The sequence below is a fragment of the Bos indicus x Bos taurus genome, chromosome 2 (assembly GCF_003369695.1).
Source record: "Bos indicus x Bos taurus breed Angus x Brahman F1 hybrid chromosome 2, Bos_hybrid_MaternalHap_v2.0, whole genome shotgun sequence".
NCBI classification, from domain to species: Eukaryota; Metazoa; Chordata; class Mammalia; order Artiodactyla; family Bovidae; genus Bos; species Bos indicus x Bos taurus.
Window position 1 is genome coordinate 26,201,580 of NC_040077.1, and position 19,038 is coordinate 26,220,617.

General features: G+C 36.7%; 1 protein-coding gene across 7 annotated transcripts in view; it reads right to left on the bottom strand.

Moving 5' to 3' along the window:
- Positions 1-19,038, bottom strand: part of UBR3 (ubiquitin protein ligase E3 component n-recognin 3) — a 204,332-nt gene that overhangs the window by 57,097 nt on the left and 128,197 nt on the right. For all 7 annotated transcript variants that reach the window (XM_027558103.1, XM_027558090.1, XM_027558093.1 and 4 more), the window contains 3 exons: positions 14,677-14,826; positions 7,750-7,883; positions 2,553-2,663 (listed from right to left, as the gene is read on the bottom strand). In XM_027558103.1, the coding sequence (XP_027413904.1) occupies positions 2,553-2,663; positions 7,750-7,883; positions 14,677-14,826 (395 nt within the window). The remainder of the gene's footprint in view (positions 1-2,552; positions 2,664-7,749; positions 7,884-14,676; positions 14,827-19,038) is intronic.

The window sequence follows — 19,038 nt, forward strand, 5'->3', positions numbered from 1 at the left end:
TTAAAATGTTTTTAACGTACTAAAGTAAATGCATGAATGCTACAATATAAACATTATTACTAACAAGACAAAAATAATGAGAAAAAAGGATACAAAAAAGAAAAAAATGAATTTATTTGCCCACGGTTACAAAGATATTTGGGCTTCCCTGGTAGCTCAGCTGGTAAAAGAATCTGCCTGCAATGCAAGAGACCCCAGTTTGATTCCTGGGTCGGGAAGAACACCTGGAGAAGGGATAGGCTACCCACTCCAATATTCTGGCCTGGAGAATTCCGTGACTGTATAGTCCACGGGGTTGCAATGAATTGGACACAACTGAAAGACTTTCACAAAGATAGTTAATGACAATATCCAAATGAACTTAGGTTTCCCAACTGTTTAACGTATTATTCATTTCACTGTATCTTGGATCTCAAATACTTAGGCCAAAAAACTGAATTCCACCTTTTTTACTTTGTGACATTCATTTCTTCAAGACCTTAAAAATCTAACACTATGTCTTCTTAAATCCAATTCTAGAAACACATACTAAACTGCTATCATGTGTCAAATGCTATACCATGTTACTGCAAAAAGAGTTAAGAGACATCTTCATTTAAGGTACTGACAACGTAAAAGCAAATAGAAACAACAACAGTGTGATAAATCCAACAAACAAGGCTTCCCAGAGCAGGAGACTTGTGAGGTGAGTTTTAAAGATATACAAGAAGAGTGTACTAAAAGGTTTGGGACAAGGTACTAGTAATTGAAGGACATTCTTTGATAAGCTTTTCTGTCGCTATAATTTTTTAAACTGCTAGGTCTTCATCCTAGTCTTGACTGAAACTAGGTTCCTTCCTAAAGCACCCCCAGAAGACCTCTCAAAAAGGCACTGCTCATTTTCTCACATCCCTCAAACATCAGTACCCTTCTCACCTCCAGTGCTGGCTCAAGATCATTATTCTTGCATTCCCTGTGTGGTTCAGGTCATTTAAAGAAATCACCCCTTTTCCTTCCTTTTTACTGCCATTCATTGCCCTTAATATCCGAAGACTTCAGTAACTAGATTCGTGTTCTTCCTCACTCCAACTTTTGCCATCCTCTTATACAATTTCAGTGTGCATGTAGACAGCCAATCTTACATAATTCAATGACCTCATCAGCTACTTGACGTCAGCAACTCCAATGGCTCTGACCTCTACTCTATCCTAGCACCTGTTACCATGATACACCCTTATCTTGTAAGGACAAACAACTGTCCATATCAGAAAACAGTAAATTCAAACACCTTACATTTTGACTGTCAACTCCTATCTCTTTTAGTCCCTCCCTTTTCCCTCAGTTTATATGGCCTTTCCTATCCTACCACACACCATGAGCTATCATTTAAAAAATTCTCAAGTCAGGAAGAAACAGACTCTGATGAGGGGAAAGGCATCCTGGGATTTAGGCAAAGAGTCTGGGATAGAGGAGGCAAAGATTTGGAATAGTTGCTAAGGAGACTAGGAGAGGGAACTGATCAAAGACAGGTAAATTAGTTGATTAGTAATATCCACAGTCCATGACCCTAACTGAGCCACTATTTTAAGAAATCACAGATGTGTATATGTACTAGTCTGCTTAGTTTTACAATTTTTCTAACAGTGCCAGCTACCTGGGTATGAAGTCAAAGGAGGTGGATTAAATGACTAGTATTAAGAGCACAATGGACATAGTACAAGAAAATGAGGTGAGGAAAGCGCTAGTGTACTAGGCAAATGCAAGGGGCGAAAAGAATAGATGCTTTCAAATTGTGGTACTGGAGAAGACTCTTGCGAGTCCCTTGGACTGCAAAGAGATCAAACCAAGTCAATCCTAAAGGAAATCAACTCTGAATATTCATGGGAAGGACTGATGCTGAAGCTGAAGCTCCAGTATTTTGGCCATCTGATGTGAAGAGACCCCCTCACTGGAAAAGACCCTGATGCTGGGAAAGACTGAAAGCATAAAGAAGAGGGCAGCAGAGGATGAGGTGGTTAAATAGTATCACCAACTCAGTGGACATGAATCTGAGCAAACTCTGGGAGATAGTGAAGGGCAGGGAAGGAGAGAAGGACAAACTCCGGGAGACAGTGAAGGACAGGGAAGGAAAGAAGGACAAACTCCAGGAGACAGTGAAGGACAGGGAAGGACTAGGTAGGCTGCAGTACATGGGGTCGCAAAGAGTTGGACACAGCTTAGCAACAGAACAACAAAGGACTAGAGATGTTGAGGTCAGAAGCAAAACACACCAATAAGAGTAAAGATAGAGACTTTGACAAGTGCTATACCATAATGGTATGGTAGGATATTAAAGCTTACTACTTTAGAGCTAAAGTAGCAAAATCTAAAATTACAGTTATGGAAGTCAGTTGCCAATGTGAAATAAAAAAATGAAATCCCTAAAGTTGAAGAGGTCAAGGAACTGTGAAGCTGAATAGTTCAAATGGCAATCATAATCACCCAAGATGAATTAGGATGTATACGCTGTAAAAAAATATTTAATACCTTGAAAGACACAAACATCTTTATTTAACATGTTTCAATCAACTTACCCGTAATGATTCCATGTAAGATTTATGGCAATCGATATGTAATGTGTGGCCACAGGTTTGTACATAAACACCTCCTTCCCAGCCAATTGATACTGCCAAGAGACAAGAACTCTTAAAAAAAAAAAGACAAAATATAATTAATTTTAAAGAAGCAGAAACATACCTAAACAAATCTACATAAACCTCTCAATCATTTCATTTTGTTGTACCTATGTGGGCTTTGTATTTCTGTGATATAAAGAAACACCTGACTTGATAACCCCGAGGCAATATCTTTAAATCTGGAAGATAGTTTTAGCTTGCAAATAATTATACTTGTAATAAAAGAGAAAAACTGTGAATTAGCCTTTCTCTACCTCATAAAATATAATAAAGTATACTGCTACTGATTATTTTACCTGTTCTACATGGTATTGGATTTCTCTGTGACATCTAACCTTAACATCTGCCTTCTTCAAATGCCTATTTCCCTCTTCCCTCCTAATGCCACTCTCTTTTGGTTTCTCTCCTGTCTCTTTAACCATTTGGTTTAAGCCTCCTTTTAAGACTTTTTTTTCCCCTTCATCTGCCCCTTCAATATTTAAATTCCTCAAGGTTCAATTCTTAAAGCTTTTCTCTTATTAAAACTATTCTCCCTGAGTGAACTTAATCAGTATATTCAATGATTCTTCAAGTTGGGTCTCTTGCCTGAATGCCAGATACAAATACTCAGTTGACAACCAGAAATCTCCAATTTGAGGTCCTTCAGATAAAATAAAACCAATGTGTCAAAAATGTTCATTTTCTCTATGAATCTTTCTCTTCCTCTTGGCTTAAAAACTCTACATCTGTTTAGTCACCAAATCAGAAGGCTAAAAGTTATTTACATCACACCCTTTCCTTCACACCACAGAATTAGTTCCCAAACTATATGAAATCTATCTCCTGTATAATTCATGATTTTGGCCTCTCTCTCTTTATTCCCACTGTAACAGTCAAGCCTATGTGATCTGTTGTGGGGAAGAGAGTTCTTAAATAAATTTTAACTGGTCTCCATGATGCATCTTGCACACATCTTTCTAAAGTACAAATCTGCTCATGAGAATTTTAAAAGTGCCTAAACATTTATATGGGTCTAATATAATAAACAACACAAAAAGGAACCCAGATTATATAAACAAACTACATACACTTTGGAAATGCATTTTCAAAGTTAATTCCTTTCATCTTCTCTTTCTCTTTAAACTTCTCTGCTAATTCCTTCTTTTCAACCTATAAACAGTCTAGACTTTTCCTCCTAAAGCAAGTTTCTTTAAATTTTCATTTGGCCTCTGCCAAACAGCATTTCAGCCTGACCCTGAGTTTACCCTCTAGTGAAAGTGAAAGTCATTCAGTTGTGTCCAACTTTTTGCGACCCCGTGGACTGCAGACTGCCAGGCTCCTCTGTCCAGGGAATTCTCCAGGCCAGAAGACTGGAGTGGGTAGCCATTCCCTTTTCCAGGAGATTTTCCTGACCCAGGGATTGCAGGTGGATTTTTTACCATCTGAGCCACCAGGGAAACCCTCTAGAGTCTACAGCAAATACATGGCCAAGTCAGGGCAATACTGGTACGAGGTCTAACGTGAGTGACAGCACATGATGAAAAATTTGAGAGCCATCAAAACAAAGCAAACTACTAAATTTTACTTTTATGTTGGAAAATAGCCTATTAGATGACCAAACCATCTTAAATAACAGTAAACAGAATTCCAATATTAAATCAAGACTCTTCACGAGCATCTGAAAGTTAAAAGCATCACACAGTATGAAATGCCTTTCTAGCCGATTTGAAGATGTGCAACAGCACAAATCAAATTCTCACAGCAGGTGAGCTGGTTTCTACTGTTACACATCAGAAAAACAACAGGAGACCTGCTCATCTCTGTTTTATGTTTTGGAGCCACTTTAAGTAGAAGCAGATTTGGGTATTAGATCATTTTAGAATGGCTGGTAGGCAGCTAATAAGCTATTCTCTTTGACAATGTACTATAAAATGTAATTAATCTTTCCTTTTAATATATAAGCTGTTAGTTTTAAAACTGAAAATAGTATGTCATTTGTCTATGTAACTGTTAGATGTCTTTTTAATTTGCTAGAGTCAAAAAAAGCAAGAGATCATTTACTAATATGAGACCTACATTTCAGAAAGACCTACATTCAACAATGTGCCCACCTCTGTACTGTTTAACATTGAACCTTCACCTCAATATTTATTAAAACTTTATGCAGTAAGCAGTCTTATTTCTTTTAATAAAAAGGGACTGCAAGCTGACCAAGAGCACTCAGTTAAAAGTGGTAAAGCCCAAGTTCAACCCAGATCTATCTGACTCCAAAGCTCAGGTTCCCTCCTTCTCTATTTATATATGAGTGTCATAGCTCTCATATATAACACTTCCAACTTCACTAGTAAACACACTATCTTGTATGACTGAAATTCTACAGGTCAACTTTATAAAAAGCATGCATTTGATATGAAGAGAGAAGAATCTATGCAGTTTAATTCTATAATCACTAACAGTGTCTACTGATAACAACTCTTCTTCTTTACATGGTCTGGCTACAAAACTGAAATCCAGTAAGCATCCACAATACCCAAGCATGTGTTAGATGCCCTGGAGAAGGGAATGGCAACCCACTCCAGTATTCCTGCCTGGAGAATTCCATGGACAGAGGAGCCTGGCGGGCTACACAGTCCATGGGGTCACAAAGCGTTGGACACGACTGAGCAACTTCCACACCTTCACACCTGTTGTTGTTTAGTCACTAAATCACATATGATTCTCTTACGACCCCATGGACTGTAGCCCTTCAGGCTCCTCTGTCTGTGGGATTTCCCAGGCAAGAATACTGGAGTGGGTTGCCATTTCTTTCTCCAGGGGATCTTTCTGATCCAGGGATCAAACCTACATCTCCTGCATTGACAGGAGGATTCTTTATCACTGAGCCATCTGGGAAGCCCTGAAGGGACTATAAAACCAAAAGGAAAAATGGCCCTAGACCTCCAGAGGTCCAGGAAACACACTATTTATAAGTAAAATAGCCATTATGAAGTATATAAAAGTACTTATGTAGAAATAAAACCTCACAATCACTCACAAAAACAAAACAGATTCAGGCCAGTTCAAGTATCAGTTCAGAGCTTTTTTTAAAAAAAAGTTTTTTGTTTTCTTTCTTAGAAATGAATAGCTATTCTGACTGCAAGAAGAGATACTCTACTTTTTCTCTCCTTTATTAGATCTCCTCTTCCCTCAAATTATTATGTCCTCAGGTCTGAGTTGTATTTTGACTACTAAGTTATTTTTATTTTCTATTTGGCCTTAGGATTCATCTTTACTCATTTACTCTAAAGTGATTCAAAATGCTGACATTAAAACCAGGATTACATCAGGAAAAAAAAAAACTAAAAAAAGTTGGCAGTAAATTTCTGCAAAAGTAGAATTCAGCACAATTTTCTCCAAAATGAAGATATTAATTGGTCTCCAATTAGTAAAACTATATACATATATACACATGCTGCAGAAAACCTGAAGAAACAATAAAGAAAAAGTATGAAAGTGTGTCTGTGTATACATATATGTATGCATGTACATATACAAACATAAAGACGTCTTATTTCCAAATAATGATTTCATTTTAAAGTCTCTGAAAATATATGGAAGCATTATCCTCATTACCTAACCCAAACTGCTTAATAAGGCCTAACGAGCCCTCCTAAATAGGTAACTTGAAAATTAAAAATACCACTTTACATTTATACTGACCTTTATAACATGTAAAATGATCTTTTGGGTTACTGCATGAAAGACCATTACGAGCCCTATTTTACAGATGAGGTAACTGAGACTTAGAGTGTTTGGTCACGCTCACATTGCTAAGAAACAGCAGAATCAGAACCAAACCCCAGTTTTCCTCATCTGAAATTCTTTCTACTCCACATAACACCTCCCTATCTAGGGTTTCCATCTCCTCCAGAATCCACTGGAAACATCCTTATCCAGACTACTGAATCACACTCTACTCTGACTCTTACCACGTTAGATCAGTTACTGTTTATTCTGTCTGCCACATATCCTACTAGCTGCTTCCATTTAACTTAGTACATTATGTACATGAAGGAATTATATTTGGAAATCTACTAATATACATTTTTATATGTGTGTGTGTGTGTTTATATATATATAACTAAAAATAATGCTTCATTTTATATTTTAAGTATTTTAAGTTATTAACAGATGTTACTTAACTCAAAATACAGCAGAGTCAAATAACAACAGGTGAAAGGAATCCCCATTTGATAACCCCTCTGCTGCTAAGTTACCTCAGTCGTGTCCGACTCTGTGTGACCCCATAGACGGCAGCCCACTAGGCTGCCCTGTCCCTGGGATTCTCCAGGCAAGAACACTGGAGTGGGTTGCCATTTCCTTCTCCAGTGCATGAAAGTAAAAAGTGAAAGTGAAGTCGCTCAGTCGTGTCCTACTCTTAGCGGCCCCATGGACTGCAGCCTACCAGGCTCCTCCGTCCATGGGATTTTCCAGGCAAGAGTACTGGAGTGGGGTGTCATTGCCTTCTCCATGATAACCCCTCAGGAAACTTAAAAAACGGTATCAAAATTTTACAAAGAAGTTAACAATGTTGCCGCTACTAAATAAACTGAGTTGATCTAAGTCTTATGAATACCTGAGAGTTAGAGCCACAAAGTACGAAGAGCCAGGGAAAAAATCTACCAAGTTCACAACAAGAAATCATAGAAGCCATGATAAATCTGCCCCTACTTTACATATCAAAGCATCATGAGACTTTTTTGTGTATCTTTAAATGAAAAAGACAGAAGCAAAAATCTTCATAAAACATAAGTGCCACATCTAAAAGTTTTTATAATGTATATAAAATAATATATAAAAGTGTTTAAAATGATAATATAAACTTATCATTCCACTGAACTGAATTTGTATATCTTATAATAAACAACATTTAAAACAAAGGCATAATATTTGAAACCTGAAATTTTTATGTGTTAACTGACTTCTATTTATTACTATCCACATACTAATTTTTTTCTAATAAAGTTCCAAATTCCAAGTCAGAAAGATATTTGGTTGAAGAAAAATATAAAACTCTGGAGAGAAATATCTATCAATTTTACAGACAAAAATAACATTTAATAAAAAGAACACTTACATCCTTAAAATAACGTTGTAATAATGAAAGCCTCACGTCATGAACTGCTGCACATGTATCCCAGGGGTATATCTGCTCCTCTTCAGAGATAGGCAACTTTTTTGGCTCAATGTTGTCACGGCACTGCCCCAAAACTATATTAACAACAGAGATAAGAGCCTGTTAAAAAAAACTAACATGTGGACTTTATTCACCAAGAAAAGCAGAGTTATTTACCATAAGCTTCTTAATTTTTTCACTATTACAATATTTTTAAAGACCTACAAAAAGTGATATCCTAATTTTCTTCTACAGAGTAAATAAACTTTTAATATGTGAATGTTTATTTTTTAAAATAACATCAGGGTTGGCGAGACGGGCAAAGTAAGCCTGGAATTGTGTGTAAAGAGGAAAGAGGTATTCAAGCACTGAGCGGGGACCTAAAGGAATTCTGACTAGCCAAATTCAAGAATAATGACAATAACAGGTAACATGTTCATTGATTCAGGCAGGGAACATGAAGTAAAAGGGTATAATGTTAGACTGTCAGAATACCAACCAAGTGATTAAACTTGGTTAACATCACCAATAATGGAACAAACTATCACTATGAGTCTCTTGATGTGATGCAACGGGAAGGAACAGCATCATAATACTACCATTGCCAAAAATGTTTAACTTTAATCTATTAACAGGGAAAGCAAAAGTGAAAGTCGTTCAGTCATGTCTGACTCTTTGCAACCACATGGACTATACAATCCATGGAATTCTCCAGGCAAGAAATACTGGAGTGGATGATAGCCATTCCCTTCTCCAGGGGATCTCTCCAACCCAGGGATCAAACCCAGGTCTCCCGCACTGCAGGCAGATTCTTTACCAGTTAAGCCACAAGGGAAGCCCAATAACAGGGAAACAATCACATAAATCCAGAAAAAGAGACAGTCTACAGAATAAACTTGAACTCTTCAAAATTTTTTAAAATGCCTGGAGAAACTGTTTCGGATTAAAGGAGACTAACAAGAAATGACAACTAACTGCAACACATGATCTTCACTTGTCTCTTGGAACAAGAAAAATATATATCTGGTATATAAAATATTATTGGGAGACTCTGAACACAGAATATTTGATTTTATTCTTATTAAATTTATTCAGTATGATTGGTACTAAGCTTGTATAAAAGAATATCTTTATTCTTAGGTGATATATCCTGAAGTATTTAGGGATAAAAATGTCCAAGATGTCTACCTCTGACAAGTGTGTGTGTGTCTGTGTATAGATAAGTATGGGAAAGAAAACATAAACATGGAAATATGCTAGCCATCAGCGAGTATAGGTGAAGGCTTTTCAACTTTTCTGTAGATGTAAAAGTCAGTCGAAATGAAAAGGTGGGAAAAGAGGTATTTTTATAATTGTAAAACACATACCACACAAAAAGGAAGTGGGGGTATAGGCATAAAGTGCCACACATTAAGACTCAATAAGTCATTCTTAGAGAAGGAAATATCAGACACAGAGCTGTGGGCCCCAAGTTCTGGGGAGATTTGTAACAGCAGCAGCAGCAGCAGAAAGAATAGACAAAAGCAAGTAGATGCTAGAAACTAAAATATAATTAGCCATGATGTATAATCCTTTTAATAAACTGCCAAACTTGGTTAGCTAGGATTTTGTTAAGGACTTTTACATCTCTATTCATAAGGGATACACGTCTATCATTTTCTTTTCTTTTGAAATCCTTATCTGGCTTTGGTATCAAGGTAGTGCTGACCTCAGAGAATGAGCTAAGAAGTGTTCCCTTCTCTCTTTTCATTTTTTTTTTTCTTTTGGACAAATCTAAGGAGGAAGAGTCTTAATTCTTTAAATGGCAGAAGACCAAAACAGACATTTATTCAAAGACAGGCCAACAGGCACATGAAAAGATGCTCAAGATCCCTAACTATTAGAGAAATCCAAATCAAAATTGCAGTGAGGTACCATCTCAAACCAGTCAGAATGGCCATCATTAAAAAGTCTACAAATAACAAATGCTGGAAAGGGTGTGGAGAAAAGGATCTCTCCTACAAGGTGGTGATATAGTGCTATATACAGTTACTGGTATACTGCTATACATAGTATAGTTATACTGCTATAACCACTGTGGAAAACATTATGAAGGTCCTCAGAAAACTAAAAGTAGAATTACAATATGACCCAGCAATCCCACTTCTGGGCATACACCCAGACGAAACTATCATTCAAAAAGATACATGCACCCCTGTGTTCACAGCAGCAGTGTTCACAACAGCCAAGATGTGGGAGCAACCTACATGCTCATCGCCAGAGGAATGGATAATAAGATGCGGTACATATATACAAAGGAATACTACTCAGTCATAGAAAAGAACAAAATAATGCCATTTACAGCACTATGGATGCAATCAGAGATTATTGTGCTAAGTAAAGCACGTCAGAAAGACAAAGACAAAACCATATATTACTTATATGTGGAATCTAAAGTATGACACAAATGAACCTATCTATGAAAGAGAAACAGAACAGACTGGTGGTTGCCAACGGAGAGAGCTGAGGAGGGTTGCAGTGGGAGGCTGGGGTTAGCAGATACGAGCTTTCATATATAGAATGGATAAACAACAAGGTCCTACTGTATAGCACAAAGAACTATATATTCAATATCCCATGATAAAGCATAACAGAAAGAATATTTTTTAAAAAAGAATGTGTGTGTGTATATATATATGTGTGTGTGCGTGTATAACTGAACCATTTTGCTGTACAACAGAGATTAACATAACATTGTAAATCAACTATACTTTAATTAAAGATACTAATAAAAAAATGTTCATTGACCCAATTTCTTCAAATAGCAAAGTGCATTTGGGGTGGGCGGCGGGGTGGAAATGACAGGCACAGGAAAAGATAAGATGGGACTCTATTAAATAAAAGACTATAAGGAGTCTCTACAACTATAAATAAATAAATAAAATAAAATAAATAAGAAACAATTGGGGAATTTTGAACTCTGACTAGATAGTTGATGATATTGAGGAATTAAGTTATTCAGGAGTGACTGTGGTTTTAAAAAATAAGTCTTTAAAAAAATAAGTCTTTTCTATTCAGCAGATATGGTGAAATACTTATAGATGAAATAAAATGATGCCTGGAATCTGCTTCCAAATAATTCTAGGAGAAAAAATTAGTCACAAGTTAATCACTGTTAGAGATTGACGGAGACATTAGAAATTGATGGGGACATGGAGGTACATTTTACTAGTCTCTTTACATCACCACATAGTTAAAATTTTCCATATTCAAAGACAAAAGAAAGAGAGAAGAGAAAAAATAAATAAAGAATTCAGAAGAAAAAAGTAAAGAGGGGTAAAAGGTGAGAGGATGTCAGAGGGTGGTGAGGCTCAGAAAGAAAGGAAACAGCCAGAGATTTTCCCTGCTACAATTCCTAATTAAAATCACTCTTGAGATTTAATAGCTTTTAATACTAGTTTCTTATATTTTTCCTCCTATCTTGAAATCACAAAAGAGCTCTGGAACAGTGGGATTATCTAATATTAACTAGTTTAGTGTAAAAAATTGCTATAAGGGAATTAAATGAAGTAACAAGTCAAAGCAACTTTAAAAATATAAAACAACGAACAAATAACAGTCCAAAATAATAACATAAGCTTCACTGGGGCAGAGATATTATTTTGTTTGGCTCTTATTGTAATAGCGATGATCAATAAATACATGTGAAATGAATACATGAATAAAATAAAACATTAAGTTGATGATTATACAGTACTTGGTGAAGAAGTTATAGAGGGACAAGTAAGAGGCAAAAATCTAATAAACTGAATTCCTTAAAAGAGCAGAAAAAGATACGCAGCTGTGAAATTGGGTCAGTACTCCAACACATTTCCTTTTAATTATAGTAGTTACTTCTCATCTAGACGGCTCTATTGTCTTATTCAGTGAGGGTTTCACAGATCAATTTCAAATTTTAACAAGAGTAATAAGACAAAAAAACTAATGTACCAGGCACCATATTAGATCCTTTTACCTATATTACATTACTTAACCAACATGACAATCCTCAAAAGTCACTATTATCTCTATATTTAAAAGAAAGCAACAAACTTGGCCAGATTAAGTCAAGCAGTAGATGTTTTTCTGGAACTCTCTTGCTTTTTCGATGATCCAGTGGATGTTGGCAATTTGATCTCTGGTTCCTCTGCCTTTTCTAAAACCAGCTTGAACATCAGGAAGTTCACAGTTCACCTATTGCTGAAGCCTGGCTTGGAGAATTTTGAGCATTACTTTGCTAGCCTGTGAGATGAGTGCAATTGTGCGGTAGTTTGAGCATTCTTTGGTATTGCCTTTCTTTGGGATTAGAATGAATACTGACCTTTTCCAGTCCTGTGGCCACTGCTGAGTTTTCCAAATTTGCTGGCGTATTGAGTGCAGCACTTTCACAGCATCATCTTTCAGGATCTGAAATAGCTCAACTGGAATTCACTAGCTTTGTTTGTAGTGATGCTTCCTAAGTCCCACTTGACTTCACATTCCAGGATGTCTGGCTCTAGGTGAGTGATCACACCATTGTGACTATTTGGGTCGTGAAGATCTGTTTTGTACAGTTCTTCTGCATATTCTTGCCACCTCTTCTTAATATCTTCTGCTTCTGTTAGGTCCATATCATTTCTGTCCTTTATTGAGCCCATCTTTGCATGAAATGTTCCCTTGGTATCTAATTTTCTTGAAGAGATCTCTAGTCTTTCCCATTCTATTGTTTTCCTCTATTTCTTTGCACTGATCACTGAGGAAGGCCTTCTTATCTCTCCTTGCTGTTTTTTGGAACTCTGCATTCAAATGGGTATATCTTTCCTTTTCTCCTTTGCTTTTGGCTTCTCTTCTCTTCACAGCTATTTGTAAGGCCTCCTCAGACAGCCACTTTGCTTTTTTGCATTTCTTTTTCTTGGGGATGGTCTTGATCCCTGTCTCCTGTACAATGTCATGAACCTCCGTCCATAGTTCATCAGGCACTCTGTCTATCACATCTAGTCCCTTAAATCTATTTCTTATTTCCACTGTATAATTGTAAGGGATTTGATTTAGGTCATACCTGAATGGTCTAGAAAAACATCTATTTCTGCTTTATTGACTATGCCAAAGGCTTTGACTGTGTGGATCACAATAAACTCTGGAAAATTCTGAAAAAGATGGGAATACCAGACTACCTGACCTGCCTCTTGAGAAATCTGTATGCAGGTCAGGAAGCACCAGTTAGAACTGGACATTGAGCAACAGACTGGTTCCAAATAGGAAAAGGAGTACGTCAAGGCTGTGTACTGTCACCATGCTTATTTAACTTCTATGCAGAGGACATCATGAGAAATGCTCAGCTGGATGAAGCACAAGCTAGAATCAAGACTGCCGGGAGAAATATCAATAACCTCAGATATGCAGATACCACCACCCTTATGGCAGAAAGTGAAGAAGAACTAAAGAGCCTCCTGATGAAATTGAAAGGGGAGAGTGAAAAAGTTGGCTTAAAGCTCAACATTCAGAAAACCAAGATCATGGCATCCGGTCCCATCACTTCATGTCAAACAGATGGGGAAACAGTGACAGACTTTATATTTTTGGGCTCCAAGATCATTGCAGATGGTGACTGCAGCCATGAAATTAAAAGACGCTTACTCCTTGAGAGAAAAGTTATGACCAACTTAGACAGCTTATTAAAAAGCAGAGATATTACTTTGCCAACAAAAGGTCCATCTAGTCAAACCTATGGTTTTTCCAGTAGTCATGTAGGGATGTAAGAGTTGGACCATAAAGAAAGCTGAGCACCAAAGAATTGATGCTTTTGAACTGTGGTGTTGGAGAAGACTCTTGAGAGTCCCTTGGACTGCAAGGAGATCCAACCAGTCCATCCTAAAGGAAATCAGTCCTGAGTGTTCATTGGAAGGACTGATGTTGAAACTGAAACTCTAATCCTTTAGCTACCTGATGTGAAGAGGTGACTGATTTGAAAAGACCCTGATGCTGGGAAAGACTGAAGCAGATGACAGAGGATTAGATGGTTGGATGGCATCACTGACTCAATGGACATGAAGTTTGGGTAAACTCTGGGAGTTGGTGATGGACAAGGAGGCCTGGCGTGCTCTGGTCCACAGGGTTGCAAAGAGCCGGACATGACTGAGCGACTGGACTGAACTGAACTGAACTGAACCTGTATCTGAATTCTGAGGAATTTCTTATATCTAACTCTTTCTACTCTACTAATTCAGAGTAAACACCCTAGAAAAAAAATGCCCTGGAGAAATATGTAAGTCTTTTATTTACTTCACTTCACACATATTCTTATTGAAAAAGGATACATTCATTGGAACTGGAGTGTAATATTTATCACTACCTCAAAATACTTCAGTATGGCAGAGAATAGAGAATATTCAGACAAATCCTTCAAATTTTTAAAAACATTATTTTAACTCTAAGATTTGCAAACGTCAATTGGCAGGCTGTTACAAGAGTGACTGCTTCTATGCTCAAGAAACAAGGGCAAAACAACCTGAATATGTCTTATATAATTAAAATATTTAAACTGACTATTTTTGGACTTAAATGTTTCTAGATATTAGAACAATCAAGTTGCCAACAAAGATGAACTCAGTTTTTGGCCACCCAGCATTGGTAAGATTCCATCACACTCTAAAGAAAAAGACTATGTAACATACAGAGAGATCTCTCTTAAATGTTTCTTTCAACACTCCAAGAAAGTGAGATAAACCAGATTAAGAATCTTTGCTAAAAAAAAACCTATAAAGATCCTTGCTATACAGATCTGCAGTTATACCTAAACAAAAATCTAGCTTTTATTTGAGGGATTTACTAATCTGCTGCAAATACTTCATCTCTAAAAATGTTCCCACTAAAAATTACTTTGATTTTTACCTGAGGATGCTTGTAACAGGACAACCAATCCCGTAGGTCTGTCTTCAGAGGAGGGCCCACTCTGTCCACAAATAACACAATCATATACTGCCTCAGAAACTTGAGGTTCTGCTGTGGTGATCTCCATAGGAATATCACTCTCTGGAGAATCTGAGGAGAAAAAGTTGCAATCTTAATTCCTGAAAAGAAAATCTCTCTTTAATAAAATTATGAAAAAAAATCAAGCTCAAATAATTTGGAACTTTAGTATCAATAAATTATATAGTAATAAAACTATGGGAAAATTATCTCACCAAAATAAAATGTTTTCTCATAAAAGACAAAATTACAAAGAATGGATGTTATGAAAGACTTCCGATTCCTGGGTTGGGAAGACCTCCTTGAAGAGGAAATAGTAACCTACTCCAGTATTCTTGACTGGGAAATCCCATGGATAGAGAAGCCTGGTGTGCTACAGTCCATGGGGTCACAAAGAGTTGGATGTGACTTAGCGACTAAAACAACTCTTCTAATGTTGTATCATACGTAAAATTAAAACAAAAAACACAGATGCAAAGGTATTTGTATCTAAAAATATTGTTTTAATATTATAATTTAAGGAAATAAGGGGGAGGTCATTTGCTTTAGTTTTCTTTGAAGCACTTCAGAGGGAAAATTTATAATAACATGGCAGCTCTTGTAAAGAAATGGCAATATTTACTAGGAGATAAAAGGGTAAAAAATTTTTTCTTTTTTCTTTTAATTGTAGTGATTATATTTTAGTGATAATAATTATCAATATGTATTTATGTAGGATAAACATTTCTATATGACCATACATATAATAAAACAAAACTATAATAGAAAATAACAGCAATCCTTTGGTGATATGTCATTAACAGCAAGAAATAAAATACTGAGTCAATAACCATTTCAGATAAAAATTCATAGAGGCATCCATAGTGGCAAAGGAAAGGAGTAGAGGAGATTGGGAAGATCAAAGAAGCAGAAATGATTTACGGCATGTTTAAGAGATGGAGGCATATCTAAATAAATATGTAAAAAAAAAAGACAAAATAGAAAAAGAAAGGTGTCAAGTTTATATATGTTTTAATAAGATTCATGCAGATAAACATATATCAGATATTTATTAAGACTGAGAGGAAAAGGGGTGAAACCTAAAATAGAACTTTGGATAATGCTCAAAATTAATGGAAATTTTAAATAAGCCAATGAAGAGATCTAAAGCTTAAAGTGGTCTTGTATATTCTCCCTCAGTAGCTCTCCCCTAGTATCTATCTCTCCCTCTCAATCATACCACTTATTTGAGAATAAGTCTGGGATTGCCTACTGGAGAAGGAGACAGCCCACCTGGAACAGAGCCCAGTTGTCCTACCAGCTCAGGCCAGTCCCAACCAACCATCAGATCATTCTTGGAACATGCTTTGTTTTTGTGTTTATGGAGTTTTGTGGATGAAAGGAGAAAAGAATGGGAAAATGATGTAGGGATGATATATTTAGTGCCCTCAGAACCATGGGAAATATGTTTTTGCTTGGAAACATTATGCCTACGCTGGGAACAGACAACTGCAAAACACAAGTATCTGGAGGAAAGGGAAATCTCTTGCACTGTTGGTGGGAATGTAAACTGATGCAGCCACTATGAAGAACAGTATGGAGATTCTTTAAAAAACTAAAAATAAAACTACCAAATACCCCAACAATCCCACTACAGGGCACAGACATTGAGAAAACCATAACTGAAAGAGACACATGTTCCCTGTAGCTAGGACATCGAAACAACGCATGTTCATGCATAAAGAAGCTATCGTACATATATACGATGGAATATTACTCAGCCATAAAAAGACCATATTTGAGTCAGTCCTAATGAAGTTGATGAACCTAGGACCTGTTAGACAGAGTGAAGTAAGTCAGAAAGAGAAAAACAAATATTGTACATTAACGCATATATGCGGAATCTATTTGCAGGACAGCAATGGAGATGCAGACAGAGAGAACAGACTTGCGGACACAGTGGGTGAAGGAGAGGCTGGGATGAACTGAGAGCAGCATTACCATATGGTAATATGGTGATGAACTGAGAGCACCATTTTACATATGGTACCATATATAAAATAGCTAGCCAGTGGAAATTTGCTGTATGACGCAGGGAACTCCAACCAGGTGCTCTGTGACAACACAGAGGGGTAGGATGGGATGGGAAGTGGGAGGGAGATTCAAGAGGGAGGGAGACGTATGTATACCTATGGCTGATTCATGTTGATGTACAGTAGAGACAAACACAATATTGTAAAGCAATTATCTTCCAATTAAAAAAAAAAGTATCACAGGGCAAAGTGTGGTCTGCAGCCTAGGAGTAGGCACAGAGAATCTTCTTTACTGCATAAACTGATCCTTGGTTTTAGGAACATATAATACACTTTAATTTTTAACTACAACTGAGTATTTGCTCGGATCCTACTAGGTGAATTACTACTCATAAACTAAACACGCTACTGGCCCTACTGCTTTCCGCTAAGAAGCCTGTGACAATGGCCACAACTGCAAAACTCCTGCAGAGCAGTATCATTAATTCTGGTAAAGATGTACAGTACTGTCCTGATCTGGTCATCATTTTTACTACTAACATTCTTGCTTTCCTCTGGTTTTTTTTTTTTTTAACTTGGTATAGAGAGGGACTTTTCATTCCTTTTAAAAAATATATCATTTAAATATAATTTTAGTTTTGCAGAAAAGTTTTGAAGCCACTACAAAGAGTTTTCATAAACCTCACACCCAGTTTCCCCTTAAATCTTACATTAGCATGATATGACTGTCACAATGAACTAATATTGATATATTATTGAGCAATTTTATTGATATAATACTGATAAATTAAAGTCCATATTTTCTTCAGATTTCCTTAGTTTCTACCTAATGCCCTTTTTTTTTTTGAGGATCCCATCCAGAACAGCGTATTACATTTAGTTGTCATGTCTCCTTAGTCTACTCTTAGTTGTGGCAGTTTCTCAAGAAACTGTTGTTTTTGATGAACTTAAGAGTTTTGAGGAGTACTGATCAGGTATTCTGTATAACATTCCTCAACTGTAACTTGCCTGATACGTTTCTCAAGATTAGTCTGAGGTTATGGTTGTAAGTGAGGAGGACCACTAAGGTAGAGTACCATTCTCATCAACATCGTATCGATGGTATATAATATTAATATGATCAATTACTGCTTATATGGATGCTGATTGTCTCATTTGGGTAGCATTATGATCATTTCATAATGTATGCAAATACCAAATTACTAAGTAGTACACCTGAAACTGAGCTTCCCAGGTGGCTCAGTGGTAAAGAATCTCCCTGCTAATGCAGGAGACACAGGAGATGTGGGTTCAGTCTCTGGGCCAGAAAGATCCCCTGGCAGAGGAAACGGCAACCCACTCCGGTATTCTTGTCTGGAAAATCCCATTGACAAAGGAAGCTGGCGGGCTACAGTCCATTGGGTCACAAAGAGCCGGACATGACTGAGCGACTGAGCATGCACACACATACACAGACGTGAAACTAATATGCTTCTGTACACCAACTATATTTCAATTATTTTAAAAAGGAAACATGGGACTTCCTTGGTGATCCAGTGGTTAAAACTCCTTGCTTCTGATGCAGGTGGCAGTTCAATCTGTGGTTAGGGAACTAAGATCCCACAAGCTCTGCCTCTTGGAGAAAAAAAGAAGGAGGGGGCTGGGGAGAGCAAACTGCATAGCATTATATATAGTAAAATTTTATTTCAGGAAAGACAAATAGAAACAAAATCCATTTCTATAATTTTTATATGTATTCATATGAAGCAAGAAAGCCTATTTATAATGGTTTATCCCAAACGGTTGAGGTTTAAAAGAGAAGGTAGGAAGAAATGATCAGCTTTGCTTTCATACAGCTTTGTATATGTTAAGCATATACATTTTAAAATGTTTTGGCTTGATATCAGTGCGTGTTTTATTTATGGAACAAATAACCAAAACATAATTTATATTTGTGGGTTGTATTTTTTAATACACCACATCACAGATGACTGACTTAAAATGACAGATACAGCACTATCCCTTAAAAGTGAACAAATTTATGATCAGAACAACCAACATACAAAAGTATTCAACAAGATCCGCTTTCTAATTTAAGTGAAAATAAATTCAATTCATTTCTATTCAGTTGAGAGAATAAGAACTTCACAAGGTGACACAGCAAAGTTTATAGTAATTTATAAAATAATAACATAGATGCAACAGCAATAGATACACAGGACTAGTGCACTATACGCATTCCAACGCCACAAGCAGATTGGTCTTACCTAAAAGAAAGCAAGTCTACAACCGT